At 39.1% G+C, this 17,542-nt stretch overlaps 1 protein-coding gene across 2 annotated transcripts in view; it reads left to right on the top strand.

Annotated features, from left to right (window-relative positions):
• LOC126291607 (Golgi resident protein GCP60) overlaps positions 1–17,542 on the top strand; it is a 71,973-nt gene that overhangs the window by 35,474 nt on the left and 18,957 nt on the right. For both annotated transcript variants that reach the window (XM_049985143.1, XM_049985144.1), the window contains exons 5-7: positions 11,500–11,587; positions 14,247–14,463; positions 16,376–16,500. In XM_049985143.1, the coding sequence (XP_049841100.1) occupies positions 11,500–11,587; positions 14,247–14,463; positions 16,376–16,500 (430 nt within the window). The remainder of the gene's footprint in view (positions 1–11,499; positions 11,588–14,246; positions 14,464–16,375; positions 16,501–17,542) is intronic.

The following is a 17,542-nucleotide window of genomic DNA, read 5'->3' as shown; positions in this document are numbered from 1 at the left end:
TGTTCCGTGTGTGTGGCTCATTGTGTATTCGTGACAGTGTGCCAGCAGTTTGGTGGGTGTGACTTGACTACATGTGATGCCCTCTCAGCCTTGCTTGTCTGTATTCGGTGTCTGATTAGTTTAGATGCTTTTATAAGCTGTTACTGTCAGTGGAAAATAAGAGATGATACACAAGTCAGGTATGATGTTCTCATTTATTTTTGCGACGAATATTCTTCAAGTGGTGTATGCCTGAGAACCTTATTACTGTGAAGTAATTAACAATTTCTTGTGCTGTAGTCTTATTTATTTTGAAAACTGTTCAGAGTGCTGAAGTTTGACATCCTGCATTAAGCTGTGTCATTGTTTACATAATTAATTTTGTTTTTGTGGTGATTGTATGCCACTCTTATGAAACACTTTACTACCACCTAACATTTGTGACCTCATACTGGAGCTCATCACATTACAGGTGTAAAATCTTTGGTGGCAAGTTATCATTATTAACTTTTGCCCAGTGGAAGGTGGGATATAATGGAGTGATAACAACTGGTACTTATTTTTTGTTGACAATGGGGGTATTGCATATGCCACATGCTCACTTGCAAAGAAGGTGGCATTTTCCACTTTTTGTTGTATCAGTTGGATTTGTTCCCAAATCATTTCAGCCTTCTATCCTATTCTCAAGTGATTTTGTGGTTCTGCTAGAATTGAATATATTATATTATGTCCGTGAATAGAAATGTAATGAGGTGACTGTAAATACATTTTCAATAAATTTACCTGCAACACAAAGCTATGAATTATGTATTTAAAAGACAGCGTCTTTAAATTTGTGTCTTCAGTTTCTTTTGGTTAATGATATTGACAAAGAATTAGCAATATTAGAAAATTTAGCCAAAATAAATAATTTCAAGCAATAAATAATTAAAGAAAAGTATAGACAGAAACTGAAAGTTAAGCAAAAATGAGGTGCAAATCAAATTACTCCAGAAAAAGAGGAAACCAAATGAAAAAACTAAATTTGTATTTATGCGCTATTATTGAATAACTTGTAATAAAATAGGGAAATATTTTCAAAATACAAATATCAAATACAGTTCTGTACTGAAAACAGTATTACTGATGCTATAAGATACACAGCCAGAACAATAGTGATGCATTTGTAAGACAGGGATCTACAAAATTGGATGTGACGATAGTGACAAAGTATACATTGGGCAAGCTGGTAGAAACTTTCAGATACATTTTAAAGACCACATAAAATCTAGTGATAACAGCAAAAATGTCTTTGCACTGCATCTATGAGCAAACAGATCTTCAGAACAAAAAATTCCTGGATAACTTCAATCACATTCTTCTAATGACCCATCAGAAATCTTCTACAGTATACAGTAAAATGAAACTTAAAATTCAATGTCACCTCATTGTATATTTAAATATTTACTTTTATTTTGTTTTCCATACTGTTTTATTTCTTACTATTTTTTTAACTTTCCGCAATCATGCACACAAATATACGCCCGTTGTATTTGAAATTATTATTCAATTTATTTTGGCCTTTACTCTTTGATCAATATAATTCCTTTATAAATGTCAAGCTGTCTATCCAGTACACAGCATTTGTGAATCAAAGTGAACAGAAAACAAAAATTTGAAAACACTGTCATTTCAGTATGTAAGGCATAGTTTTTCTGTTGCAAGTAAATTTATTTAAAACATTTTTCCATTCACATCATTACATTTCTGTTTGTGGAGGTAAATATATTCTATTTTGTACAGTATCACAAAATCACTTGAGAACAGCCTAGAAGGCTGAAACTAGTTGAGAACAAATAAAATGAATACAGCAAAAGTGGAAATTGCCACTTTATTTAATAAATTCATTGCTGCAGTACCCGCTGTGGGGGGGGGGGGGGGGGAATGTAAACCATTGTAGAAATAAACAGGTCAATGTACTTATAAAAAAAATAGGAGACCTTACTTTTGGGATTACCCTCGTGAATAGATCTAATGCAGACCAGGATGGATGGTGCACAAAGATGAGGCAAGTTAATAGTAGGTTCAGATTGTGTTACAATAAAATCAACAGTAATTTTAGGCTTGTCGAGGAATAGCAACAGTTGATTATAGCTTGAATAAAATAACTTTATGATTGACAGACAGCAGTGATGGGGCCATTGTTGCAGATGTTCTACTAGCCACACACAACGAAGCTCGGTGTGTACCTATAAAACTGATGAATCAGTGAGCACATAATGTGCAAGGAAGAAAAGCAATTGGCTGGGATCTGGTTCCTAATATTTGTCTTGGTGACACACCAGTCATAAAGTTTTTTTAATCAAAGTTTATTGAAACTGATCCTAGAAGCAGACGAAATGAGAATATATTTTTTATATTAATACTTGCATTCTCTTGAGTTATATTATGTTCAAAATATTGCTTAATTAAATAGATTTACACTTTGTTTTTCATTATTTTAGTTCTGACCCAAGAATGGCTTCTGAATATTCCTGTCACTTGACCAGGTGTGATATCAGTACATTTGGAATTGGTATATTGTAACAGCAGTGACTGATTATCAGAACTGTTTTTAAAACAGTCCTGTGCCAGTTTATTTATAACATTAATGGTACAACATTTTTTTGAGTGAGAACTAACATAAGGAAAACAAAGAGATTAAAGTATATTTAAATAAGTAGTGTCTTGTTCATAATATGATAACAGAATATGCACCAATCATCACTCTTCTTAAGTATTGGATTATGCTTGCTGCAGTATTGGTGGTTTTCAAACTAGGTTCTCATCATGTTGATATTAAAGAATAATGGTTTCGATGCCTCCTCACAATTTAGAAGCTCTTCAAAATATTTGGATAGCAACTTGCAGTTGGCTATGTTGTTTGTAATCAGACTCTTTGTGGAAGGTTTGAGGTGAAGCTTCATTGATTTTAACACTTACACCTCTTCTCTAAAGATTTTGAAAAGTGCCAAGTTCTGATCTTTTTTAAATCAGTATAATGTTCCTCTAATATTTACTTGTTGTCTTGGTTTTACTAGCATGATTTTGGAAGTATCTTTTCCAATCATTATGAAAGTGCTCAAATCTCTTTCTATTTTATGATAATTCAGTTATATTGTACATTTATTTGCTTGTTTTATAAGTATGGTATTTACGGACCAAGATAAGCTTAAGACTGTCATGACAACCCTTAGCCAGAAGTTTTTAAGTTTTCCATAAACTCACTTGTCTAGCACAGCATTCCTTTTGGCAACAGTAGAGCATTTCTCTTCTCAGAAAGATACTTTTTTTTTTTTGTTTTTTAATGATTATATGCTAGGTTTTTCTCATGTCTATGACGTGAAGGTATTGAAGATGCATTTCAGCCATTATTTATATGTGGCCTTAAAACAAAACTCTGTGTTTGCACATTGTTTCTGTAATTTTTTTCATTCAGCATGTATTTCATGTTTCAATTTTTTATGTTGATCCCATTTATAAGATTTTGGACCTGGTAGAATTTGTAAGCCTGTTCTCCCTTTTTGGTCTAATTCTGCTTATAAATATCTCACTGAGAGGATAAGCTATTTGATAAATACAGACATTTTGCTTTACGATGAGAGTTGTAGTGATGAATTTTGGTGTTACAGAAAAGCAGTGTTTGTTTTAAATGTATCATGTGGTGTGGAATGCTATTTAAGTTTTTCTGTTTTTCCAGCTCTTGCTTTCAAGGCTTTTGATGTAAACAGTTTGCTGTAATCTTATTATTATTATTATTATTATTATTATTATTATTATTATTGTTGTTGTTGTTATTATTGTAGTAGTGGTTGTTATGTCTTACATTCCTAGAATTCAGTGAACTCCTCATTTTAATGTTCAGAAGAGTTAGTATCTTTGTTTTCTAATCAAAAGTGCCATGTCTCAAAATAAATGGTACAGCCAGAAATGTTCAAATCTGTGGATTAATCTGTGGACGTATTCTAAGCTGTCGTATTCTGTTCAAACTGATGTGAAAATACGTGACACTCGGTTACCTTGCACAGCAGGTAATGTTTTTGGGATCTAGCACACAGACTCAGTACAGATAGCAGGTGCAGCCTTCAGAGTGTCTTCTGTTGTAAAGTGGCATACCTTAGGATGCTTTTAATGAATGTGGGTGTGTGTGGGCAGCAAAATTGCCCCGGTAGCTGTTATCTGTGTCCCCACAACGGCTTATCTTGTATCAGTGACACTACTGGCAAACACCAGCTGTTTGATCAGAAAGCAAGTTTACACACCAGTCGGTAACCATGGCACAGGTAGAGGTATCGGTGTCATACTTTTTGAATATTTTATTGCTGCACATTTACGGTAAATCTTGTCATGTTAATACAGTAATATTTTTTACTGGCAAAATACTTAGTTTCTGTGGGCAGACTGCTGTTTTATTATTTCTGCTCACAGCAGCCTATTGTGTATACTGTCACACATTTTGACCAATTCAGATATGATTTTTTCTCTCTCTCCCTCTCTCTCTCTCTCTCTCTCTCTCTCTCTCTCTCTCTCTCTCTCTCACACACACACAAACACACACACACTCGTGTGTGTTCTCATTTAACTAGTCATAATCTTTAATCTTTTACTGATGAGAATAGTTCCTTACGTCTCTCTTTGTTAATTTGTCAGTATTAAAGTTTTTTTTTTCCTTTCAAAATACATGTATGTAAAAGTTTGTCATTGGTGTCTACCTTTTTCGTGTAAAATTTAACTTATGCACACAATTTCTGCGAAAAGTGTCAGTCGTAATCTAATACTTATCATCCAGTTTTTCTTTTTCAGGTGAAGACCCATTATTTAGTATCTCTCTGTCATGAATATAAATACAGATTCAACTATCATTGTCATATGTTTCTCTCCTTTGTTGTGCATCTGGGATGCATTATGATATGAAGTGAGACACTTCATCAGTTGCAATTTTGAAGAAAAGAAATGAAAAAATAGTTTGAATGAGGATGAGGTTTTTGGTTTTGCAGAGTTTGGATTTTGAAACCCCCACTCTGATGAATAGTTGTCCCTCTGTTATTTCATCAACAAATGTGTACTGAAAAGTGGAGAAAATGAAATATGAAATTCAGCTTCTACTAACTTCATGTTGGGTGAATTAGCAGATTTGGTTGTAGAGATGTGTTCTGTTGTAGCAGTGTGAGTCCATTTGCGTGACAGTGTGCATAAGTTTGTCAGTCTTCTTTTTTTGACTTAGAATGTATAATGAAAAACGGTCTCTCTCTCCCTCTCCTCCTCCAATTGCTTCCAGTGATAAGATTTTCCAAAAACTGACACGGGAAATGATGATACTTGTTACTGTTATTGTGCATGATATGCAATTTTGAAATGCAATTACGATTTTTAACTATGTATACATTAAATGTATTTCAAAACATATTAAAAACAAAGATTCCAAGACTTACCAAGCGGGAAAGCGCCGGCAGACAGGCACATGAACAAAACACACAAAAACACACACAGAATTACTAGCTTTCGCAACCGATGGTTGCTTCTTCAGGAAGGAGAGGGAAAGACGAAAGGATGTGGGTTTTAAGGGAGAGGGTAAGGAGTCATTCCAATCCCGGGAGCGGAAAGACTTCCCTTAGGGGAAAAAAAAAGACAGGTGTACACTCGCGCGCACACACACACACACACACACACACACACACACACACACACACACACACACACACACACACAGACCAAATGTATTTCAGTAAGAATTGAAGTTGGAGTTAACTTCGAAGGCCAGACATACCAACAATTAATGGGAACAGCCATGGGTACCAGGATGGCCCCCTCGTACGCCAACCAATTTATGGGTCGCTTAGAGGAAACCTTCTTGGTTACCCAGGCCTGCCAGCCCAAAGTTTGGTACAGATTTATTGACAACATCTTCATGATCTGGACTCATGGTGAAGAAAAACGCCAGAATTTCCTCTCCAACCTCAACTCCTTTGGTTCCATCAGGTTCACCTGGTCCTACTCCTAATCCCATGCCACTTTCCTTGACATTGACCTCCATCTGTCCAATGGCCAGCTTCACACGTCTGTCCACATCAAACCTACCAACAAGCAACAGTACCTCCATTATGGCAGCTGCCACCCATTACATATCAAACAGTCCCTTCCCTACAGCCTAGGTCTTCGCAGCAAACGAATCTGCTCTAGTCCGGAATCCCTGAACCATTACACCAACAACCTGAAAACAGCTTTCGCATCCCGCAACTACCCTCCCGATCTGGTACAGAAGCAAATAACCAGAGCCACTTCCTCATCCCCTCAAACCCAGAACCTCCCACAGAAGAACCCCAATAGTGCCCCACTTGTGACAGGATACTTTCCGGGACTGCATCAGACTCTGAATGTGGCTCTCCAGCAGGAATACGACTTCCTCAAATCCTGCCCTGAAATGAGATCCATCCTTCATGAAATCCTCCCCACTCCACCAAGAGTGTCTTTCCGCCATCCACCTAACCTTCGTAACCTCTTGGTTCATCCCTATGAAATCTCCAAACCACCTTCCCTACCCTCTGACTCCTACCCTTGTAACCACCCCCAGTGTAAAACCTGTCCCATGCACCCTCTCACCACCGCCTACTCCATTCCTGTAACCTGGAAGGTGCACATGATCGAAGGCAGAGCCACGTGTGAAAGCACCCACATATTTACCAACTGACCTGCCTACACTGTGACGCTTTCTATGTGGGAATGACCAGCAACAAACTGTCCATTTGCATGAATGGACACAGGCAGACAGTATTTATTGGTAATGAGGATCACCCTGTGGCTAAACAGGCCTTGTTGCACGGCCAGCACATCTTGGCACAGTGTTACACCGTCCAAGTTATCCGGATACTTCCCACTAACACCAACGTATCAGAACTCCGGAGATGGGAACATGCCCTTCAGTATATCCTCTCTTCCCGTTACCCACCAGGCCTCAACCTCTGCTAATTTCAAGTTGCCGCCGCTCATACCTCACCTGTCATTCAACAACATCTTTGCCTCTGTACTTCCGCCTCGACTGACATCTCTGCCCAAATTCTTTGCCTTTACAAATGTCTGCTTGTGTCTCTGTGTGTGTGTGTGTGTGTGTGTGTGTGTGTGTGTGTGTGTGTGTGTGTGTTGAGGGGGGGGGGGGGGTGCGCACGCGCGACTGTATACCTGTCCTTTTTTGCCCCTAAGGTAAGTCTTTCCACTCCCGGGATTGGAATGACTCCTTACCATCTACCTTAAAACCCACATCCTTTCGTCTTTCCCTCCCCTTCACTCTTTCCTGATGAAGCAACTGTGGGTTGCGAAAGATTGAAATGTGTGTGTGTGTGTGTGTGTGTGTGTGTGTGTGTGTGTGTGTGTGTGTGTGTGTGTGTGTTTTATTGTGTCTATCTACCAGCACTTTCTCGTTTGGTAAGTCACAGCATTTTTTAATGTATTTTTCCCATGTGGAATGTTTCTTTCTGTTAGATATATATTTATTAAACACAGGCTTCAGTCACATAAAATGAAACCCTGCCTGAAATGTGGGTATGCTTCCTTTTGTTTGCTGCCTGTAGTGTGCAAAATCTGTACCAATGAGTAGCATACCAATTTGTCCATTGCTTTGACCTTTTCCTTTTTGAAAGTCCATAATAGTCAGTTCAATGCAAATATAAACTGTTTTAAAAATTACAACTGGTCACTCTGTAATTTCTTTATTTATTGTCTAATTCCTGGTTCATAAAAGACAGGTGATTCATCTGAAATGTTGATGCTTTCTATTTGCAGTGTGTACATTTAATACAATAAGCATACTTTCCATGTGTATGTTGTACAGTAGCTGAATATGTGAACTATTTTTTGCTTGATGTTCCCCGTCAGTATTTATGAATGTGATTACAATTAAAATTACCTTTAGTAATGTTGCACTAAAAATGTCAATCAACAGCTTACAACTGTTACAGTGCTACAGACAAGCCCTTTGCATTTTGTTCTGAGGCTGCATTTGTTATGTCTGTACTGCTCACCAAATGCCAGTGCCTGTACTGAGAGATGTCATTCTGGGTGATGTAAAATACATGTCATACAATTTTTCAAAACCCATTAGTTGAAAAAAATGTGATTTTTGGACACCTTATTGCCATCAGATATCTTCACTCAATAAAGATTTGAATTTCTTTTTGTTATCTATTATACTTACTGCTGCATAAGATAAGTAAAACGTTGACTGTGCTGAGAGATGGCATTCTGGCTGTTATGGAATACTTATTATCCAATTTTTTGAACTATTATGTGAACAAAATTTGATTTTTGCACATCCTGCAGTCTGATACCTTCAACTGACAAATTTCTTTTCATTTTATGCCATTGTTACTGTGGTGCAACTAATTACATAAAACATTGCACAAAATTTTAAAGCTTTTGCAGAGGTAAAAAAGAATTGCACAAACTTTGCTTTATGGGTGATTTTAGCTCACACATTGCAGTGAACAAAATGTATATAAGGATCGAAGTATTATTTAAAACTGAGATTGGGAGGATATGTCATTTCATTCTCGAGTTACTGGTGTTATATCCGAAGGACAGTCGTGCATGGCAGGTCCATTCACATCCTTCTTCATCACGAATAATGTGATCATAACAATCACAATATTTCGTAAACGATTCAAGGTATCAAAACAAGGTTTTCTGCAAACAATAGCATGCAGTGAGGCCCATATGTTGTGTAATAAAGAGTCGAATCTCTTTTTTATGCACCGAGATATGGAAGTAACTTGTCCGTGGCAGTGAGGGGTCATCTGGGAGGGGGGGGGGGGGGGTGTTCCTTCAGCAAGACCATGGCCGATCACCTGTCCTATCCTTATCAACTCATACTTTTGTATACTGTGCATCCATATTTTGAGGTGTTTATTTCCATTTCAGTATTATGACAAATCCTTTGTAATTTTGATATTATCCCTGGGTAAATAAATTAAATCAAATGTGTGTATAAAATTTGCTTTTATGCCCCTTACAGTTTGGTACCCTTAGTCATTGTTTCATAAATCTCTCTTCTTATGGCAGATTTATTACATTATTTGCTGTTTCTAGACCCGCTTCATTCAGAATTTAATCTGCATGCTCAAAGCTTCCTGTAGCTTCACATTTCAAAAGTTGTCTTAAGAAAAACTGTAGAAACTACTGATATATTAATGTGCTGTTTACAAAGCAGATTAATAGTTGACATAATATTTACCACCTGCTTCCAAAAAAGTACAGTTTTGGATTCTCACAGTTGCTGTGTCTACATTTCTTGTTTTGGTGCATGCAATAAATTTTTCATTTTAATAGTTACCTAACAAATTGTATGTTTAGCTGCTTCAAAGAATTTTTCATTTTGGTAATGATGGTGTTTCGATTTTACAGTTCAGTGTGCTTGTGGGGCAGCGAGTGGAAAATTTTTATATTGTTGCCATTCTCAACACAGGCTCTCTAACTACAATGTTGGCAACCAGAAAGTTATTAGCAAAAATGTGATGTCTGTAATTAAAATTCACTGTGCCCACTCAGATGGAGAAATAAAGTTATTGATCATTGAAGTTCATTACGCGGAGGGTTTAGAATGATGTCTGGGATTAATAGAAAATGTGGTTTACTATAACAATATTCACTATATTCTGAAAACGGTAAAGTGTAAAGTTCCAGACAAAAGTTAACCCACGCAATGCTACTATCAGTTCTTGTACTATCAGAGCTGTTCATAGTCTATTACACGGATCCTATTATCCCTACATAACGAAACTGTTCCATGACCGTTATCGATGTAAATGCTCAAAGTGAATACTCGCCAAAATTTGATGTTAATACTCGTCAAACGCCAAGCTAGTAACGATAGAAGATCTGTCCTCCGGCGACACGTGAAAATACAACATACGCAAACTGAGAATAAATCACTGAAGTCATTCCGCAATTAACACTGTACCCCAATGTGAACTCATTGTTACGTGCATGCTGAGTTACATAATACAGCATCCAAAGCTGTTCCTTGCAACTGCACAGATGCGATGCGGTTTCCGACATGGAGTGTGCTCCGATACGAATCTAGAAGAGAATTGGGGCCTGAATCCAGCTCACAGTGCTCTTATTTATATAGCCAAGGTGGGGACTGCCGAAAGCACAGCTGACAAAATTTGTGTCCTGACCAGCAGCTGGGGCTAGTAGAGCACCACTTCAAGTTACTAAATAATTAATTGCTTCTTTCGCTGAAGGCCGATGAAGCTCTCAATTTAATTGTGCAATCAGCACACAGGTAAGTATCTGTAATAAAATTCTGATGTGGTAAATACTTTTGGCGATAGAATTATTTTAGTTGTACTGCACGCAGTAGATGAGCTCTGAACTTGACCTTTGGAGAGATGCTACAGCTATAGTTTTATAGCTACCTTTTGGAAACTTCTCACATCTTTGTTATTATAGCATATCTCCATTCTTCTTAAATCTAAACATCCTAGCTTTATCTAATCACTTACTTAATCTATCTTGCTTCCGTACTTTTAGGACACAAAAGCAGAAAATCTTGAGTTTCAACCAAAATATGTCTTTGTGAGATCCAGCATGCTGTTCCCATTAAATTACAGTGAAAAGGAATCCGAATACAAATTATGAAGTTTCTAGCTCCTTCCTGTTGCACCGATGATTGTTACATAAAAGTCCAAATTTCGAAAACTGTTAAAGTTACTAAACTGAAACTTAACACATTATCATTTTAGCATCACTCCTGACATGCTATTAACTTTACAGATTATGTACTTTAATTTTAAAGTATTACACAACATTCATGATGTCATAGCTAGTTTCAGCAGACAATGGAAAGCATATGAATTCTATATGGCGTGAGTAGGCTGCTTCCCTACATGCTGTTTACAAAACTTCTTCAAAATTTGGATCTGTAGTACTTAAGATTTCACAGTTTTAGAAATTAATGTGGGAAATTTGTTGCAGATACTTATTTGCACACTTGCTTGTTATTTTGATCCTCAGTTTGGTGCAGCTCTCCATGCCAATCCGTACCGTGCAAGACTCTTCGTATCTGTATAACAGACTACATCAGTTTGGATGAGCTTACTGTGTTTGTACATTAGTCTCCTTGTACAGTTTTTACTCCCACCACTCCAAAAATCCCCTTCCCCACATACAATCACTTACCTGCATTACCAAAATGGTGATTTGTTGATGCTTCAGGACATGTCCTATCAACCTATTCCTAATGTTTGTCTGATTGTGCCATTCATTCCTTGTCTCCCCAATTTAGATTCGGAAGCTGTTCACGTACCTAATCTTCAGTGTTCCTTGGTGGCGGGGCATCTCCTAAGCTTGTGTTCTTTTCGTGCCTAAACTGTTCATCATCCGTGTCTAACTCGTGTATGAGTTTACACTACTGACAAATACATTTGGAGAAAGCTTCCAAACACTTAAATGTATATTCAATGTTATCATATTTCTATTATGCAGGAAGGCTTTCCTTACTTGTTACAGACGTCAAATCCAGGAAGCTCTGAACCAGCAGACATTCCACCAGTTCAAAGCATATGCTGAGCAGCAGTATCCTGGAAACCCAGAACAGGTGAGCTGGTTTGATGTGTAATGTCCGACAGAAGCAAGGACCTTTGCACTATACTTACTGTCATAGACTGACACCAATATTTCTTGTCTTCAGATGCTACTGAGGCGTGAAACAGAGCACTCTTTTTATTATGTTTTGTCACTTGCCTCATTCCAAGAATTGTTCCCTGATATAAGCTGTTCCTTAATCCAGCAGGTTCCACAAACTTTTTTCTGTGACTGCTTTATTTTGTTCTAAGCTTTGAACATGTTGCAAGGTTCATTCTGTATGTGTACATAAGAGTGTGCATTCATCAGTTTCATATTAGTACACAAATGTAAAAAATGCCCACATGGATCTGAACTCTGAGGATTTATAGAAGATTATATGTTTCAATAAACCTACCTTCGTGGTCCTTTAATGTTTCAAGTGGAAGGGGTCAGGTCTCAGCCAACTGCTTTTCAGTTCTGGGCTTATTCTAACCTCTGTTTTGTATGTATATGGGATAGAGAGGGGACCCCCAAAATATGAAGTGATCTTTGCATCATCTTTGAAGTTGCTATAGAAAATATGTTTAAGGGAAAAGAACTGAGCTATAAGCATTTCTGAAGTTAAACAGGGGAATCTCGGGAAGGAATAATGAAGGATGAGAAAGATGTTGAGTCGCAGATAGGCACAACAAAGTACATAAGTGCCTCTGTCCGTATCGGATCCACCAACCACCAGCAATACCTCTATATAGCAGCTGCCACCCATTCCACACCAAGAAGTCCCTTCCGTACAGCCTAGTCCCCTCGGGCATTGCATCTGTAATGGCGAGCAGTCCCCCTCGAAATACACCGAGGGTCTCACTGAGGCCTTCACAGATCATAATTATTCTCCCGAGCTTGTACAGAATCAGATTTCCATGGCTTATCCTGCCATTCACTCCATACCTTCCGAAGTCCCGCAGAGGAGCATAGCATTAATGACTAAGTACCACCCAGGACCAGAACAATTGAATCACATTGTCCACCAGGGTTTCGACTACCGCTCGTCGTGCCCTGAAACGAGGAATGTTCTACCCACTGCCCTTCCTAACCCTCCCACAGTGGTATTCTGGTGCCCACGGAACCTACACAGTATCCTCGTCCATCCCTACACGACCCTTCTTCCCAACCCCCGACCCCTCGCCTCACGGCTCATCCCTGTAATAGACCTCGAAGCGAGACCTGTCCCGTACATCCTTCAATGGCCTCGTATGCCAGTTCGGTCAGAAGCATTATGTATACCGTCAGAGGCAGGGCTACGAGTGAAAGCGGTCGTGTGATTTGCGAGCCAAGCTGCAACCTCTGTGCCGTGTTCTATGTGGCCGTGACAACAGACGAGCTGGCCATTCGCACGAACGGCCGTTGACAGACGGTGACCGAGAAACGGCTGGACCACCCAGTTGCTGAGCATGCTGTCCAACACAGCATTCTTCATTTTAATGACTGCTTCACATGCTGTGCACCACACCATCATTTCTGGAATGCACAGGTTGAAACTCTCCCTGCAGTATACACCTCCTGGTCTCAACCTTTGTTAGTCATTATCCTTTACACACCTATCCCCTTCCTTTTTCCCACTACAGCACTACGCAGCCCTCTGTTCCACTGACACACCCGCAGTCATTTTACTTCTCTCCTTTCTGACTGCCCCGCTCCCCACACACCCCTTGCCTTCTGTCTAACCTCCTGACTGCACCTAGCTGGCCTACCCTCTCTCCACCTTTTCAATGTGTGCTCTCCCAAGCAGCGCTTTACTGTCCCCTGTCCCTGCCCTGCTACTGCTATCCCTCCCTCTCCCCACCTCAGCCACTTCGTTAGCCCCACCACCCAGATTGCTTCTCCGATTGTGCTCTGCTGTTTGCGGTCTGGCCTCTTCAGCCAGATACTATGGCCACGTGTGTGAGCTACATTTGTGTTTGCACACACGCTCGTGTGTTTGTTTGTTGTCTAATTCCGACGAAGGCCTTTTCGGACAAAAGCTTACGTGTTTGACAGTCCTTTTGTCGGCCCCGTCTGTGACTCGACATCGCCACTGTGTGGTGAGTAGCAATTTGTCCTTTCCGTAACGTTCCTGAAGTTAGTATTCTTGCGAATGCTTTACTTTATGTATAAAAAATTAAAGACATTAATTTAAAGATTTATTCTTTTCTTATTTAAGCAGTGTGTATCGTGCAATTATAAGGAAATTCTTTGACTAAAAAAATTGATTCTTTTGCATCTTATAGTCTCGGGTCAAAACTTGGTAATTAACTTATCTCATCTTTATTGTCAGTAAGCTTTTATGACGGTTCAGAATTAATAAATCTACTGCATTTCAGTCAGGAAGTTTGCAGTGAAAAATGTAATTGCTGGAGTTTTTACATTTGCTGCACAAAATGTAGCCAACATATGCAAATTGTTTTTAAATCTCAGAGGAGAGTCACGTCCCAGTCCAAACTGGAGTTAATATATTTTATATACCACTACAAGTTGTACTTGTTATGCTGTCAGTCCCGTCTGATCACGTACGTCAAATTCGATACAAAATTGAGTTGTAATTGGGACATATTGTATTCTCTGAGGTGCCGGACAGGTACCGGACTACCTTTCCCGTACAGACCGCAGTAGCTCGGTAAAATCCAAATCCAGGGAAGATGTGTGGTGATTTGCAGCAAGCAGTGCTGGTGAGGCAGCTGCAGGAGCAGCACTACCATCAGTACATGCAGCAGCTGTACATCCAGCAGCAGCAGCAGCAGCAGCAGGGCAGGGCCGCACCCGGCGCCATGGCTGGCGACATGGACGAGCAGGCCGGGCTGCTCCAGCACCTCGGCTCCAACGGCACGCTGTCGCCCCGGGGCGAGGACAGCGACGACGAGGACGAAAGTGGAGGTGCGCTGCAAAAATTCTGCTAGGCTTGAGGGCATCTTGGCACTTTTCTTCGCATACCGGCAAAATAAAAATTGCTGTTGTTTTTAGGCGATGATTTACGGCTTTTTAATATTTTTGATAACTCGTGATTGACCTTCTGAAGGTGCTCTCTTTGGTTACAGAGCATTCCAGAGATATTCTCTATGGTTACAGAGGTAGCTTGAAATGACTTCTATAATCAGTGACACTTTTTAAAATAAGAGAGAATGCCACTTCAGCTTGGCTTCATGCTTCACCCTGTTAGCATATTTTCATATTTATATAATTATTTTGTATTTAATCATCAGGAAGATGATACGGATTTTCTTAATTAGACTTATATAGGTATACAGTAATATTTTACATTAAAAATTACGCATTACATTCGGATTTTAGATTAAAATACACAAGTTAGATTTTTGAATATCATGTTGTTTTTGCTGCTGCTTTTTATGTTGCTATCTTCAGCTCAAAGACTGATTTGGTGCAGCATTCTGTACTAGTCTGTCCTGTGCAAGTCTCTTCAGCTCTGTACAACTACTGCAACCTACATTTATTTGAAACTGTTGACTGAATTCACCCTTTGGTCTCCCTCTGCAGTTTTACCTCCTACACTTCCCTCCATTAACAAATTGATGACTTCTACATGCCTCGTTACTTGCTCTATCGGCCAGTTCCTGTTACTTAAGATTTTCAAAGAGTGCATTCCAATCAGTGTTGCAAACGCCTTCTGTAAACCTACAAATACTATAAATATAGATTTACTTATATTTAACTATCTTCCGAGATAAATTGTAGGATCGGTATCACTCGTGTGTTCCTACATTTCACCAAAACCCCAACTAAAAGTTCTCTGAAGTAATTGCAACCATTCACCAAACTGATCTTCCTGAAGGTCGGTTGCTACCAGTTTTTCCATTCTCCTGTAAATAATTTGTGGCTTACTAAATTGGTGGTTCAGTCAGCAACACCCTTCTATGAAATTGGTATTATTGCATTCTTCTTTAGGTCCGATGGTATTTCGCCTGTGTCATATGTCTTCCACACTAGGTGGAATACTTTTTTCGTGTTTGGCCCTCCTGAGGATCCCAATAATTCAGAGGAAATGTCTGCTCCGCTGTATGACTTCCATGTAGAGCCTTCAGTACTCTGTCAAGTTCTGTCCTATCTCCCATCTCATTTTCCCCTACCTCATCTTTTCTTTCTATAATATTGTCCTCCAGTTTCTGTCCCTAATATAGACGCACTACAAATTCATTACAGCTTTCAGCTTTCCATCTCTGCTTAGTGCGAGCTTGTCGTCTGTGCTCTTGACATTCGTACTCCTGCTTCTCGTTTCCCCAAAAGTGTCTACTATTTCTGTAGGCAACACCTACCTTACCTCTAGTTATTCATACTTCTGCAGCCTTCCATTTGTCTTCTAGTTATTCCTGCTAAGCTATTTTGCACTTTCTGTGAATCTCACATTTTGGTGTGTGTTTGTGTTGCCTTTAGCCTGCTTCATTTGCTGCATTTTTGTTTTTTCTCCCTTCATCAGTAAATTCAGTATTTCTTGCATTGTCTTTTTGCCAGTTTGATCTGGTGCCCCAACTATTTCATCTACAAAAGATACCCTCTCATCTTCTGCTGTATTCCTTTCTCCTATTCCACTCGATCCTTGGCTGTTACTCCTTTTGAAATTCTCAACAGCCTCTGCTTCGTTTAATTTATCTGTGTCTGCTGGAGATGCTGAGAGGTTCCTGAACTGAGAATGTTTCAGACCTTTCAAAAAGTGTGCTAATGTGTGGACTTGTAGAAATATCATTTAAATGGCTTAATAAAAAATTGTGTGGCTTGTCTCTCTTGGAATGATACGAACTACTTTAGTGATTATTGAAAAGTGTTTAAATTTCAGGTGGTCTGCCAACTCCATCAGCTGCTTCTATGTGGACTCGAAAGGACATACGCGAATTCAAGGAAGCTATCCGAAGGGAGTCGGGAGATGCCATCATAAAGGTTGGCCACGGAGAAACAGTAACGGTGAGATCATCATACACGTGTGCATCAGTTCAGTGTTGTGCGCTGCTGCTTCTCAACTAAGTCCTAACTTTTCTGCAACCAGTACAAACCAGTCCATAAGGCAGGAGTAATTGTTGAGAAATTGCAAATAATTCCTTAATTGAGAGTGCCCTGAGTGGGTCACCAGATTCCTGTTCTGGGACTCTCACAACATTGATTTTGTCTGGAGGGCTAGAAGCCATTTTTCAGATTCTTCACAAGCTTCAGTGCTGTTCTGTTATTTTATTTCCTGTCTCTCAAATACCAGATGTGTGCATATCAGACTGGCACGATACTTAAATAACATCTATTTTTCATCTTGTTTTGCATTAATATTTTTTATTTTTATTTTAGAAATGACCGGTTGCAGTTCATCTTGAACCTTCCTCAGATCTGTAGACGACAGAATGTACTCCGGAATGTACCTGATTGTATTGGTTAGAAGGGTAACCTCTCCAACTGTCAGCAAAAATATACATGCTCTGTTACATAATAAAATAATGGTTTAGTAGAATCCACATTATTATTATTATTATTATTATTACTTTCCGGTCATTCTTCTGAGTGGTTTGATGCAGCCCACCACAAATTCCTCTCCTGTGCCAACCTCTTCATCTCAGAGTAGCAGTTGCAACATACATCCTCAATTATTTGCTGGATGTATTCATCCCCTACAGTTTTTACCATCTACAGCTCCCTCTAGTACCATGGGAGTTATTCCTTAATGTCTTAACAGATGTCCTATCACCCTGTCCCTTCTTCTTGTCATTGTATTCCACATATTCCTTTTCTCTGCAATCCTGCTCAGAACCTACTCATTCCTTACTTTATCAGTCCACCTAATTTTCAACATTTGTCTGTAGCACCACATCTAAAATGCTTTGAATCTCTTCTGTTCTGGTTTTCCCATAGTCCATATTTCGCTACCGTACAGTGCTGCACTCAGAATGTACATTCTCAGAAATTACTTCCTCCAATTAAGGCCTATGTTTGATACTAGTAGACTTCTCTTGGCCAGGAATGC

Source organism: Schistocerca gregaria, chromosome 9, assembly GCF_023897955.1.
Source record: "Schistocerca gregaria isolate iqSchGreg1 chromosome 9, iqSchGreg1.2, whole genome shotgun sequence".
NCBI lineage: Eukaryota > Metazoa > Arthropoda > Insecta > Orthoptera > Acrididae > Schistocerca > Schistocerca gregaria.
Note: the sequence above shows the minus strand (reverse complement) of the source record. Positions and strands in the feature narration are given on the sequence as shown.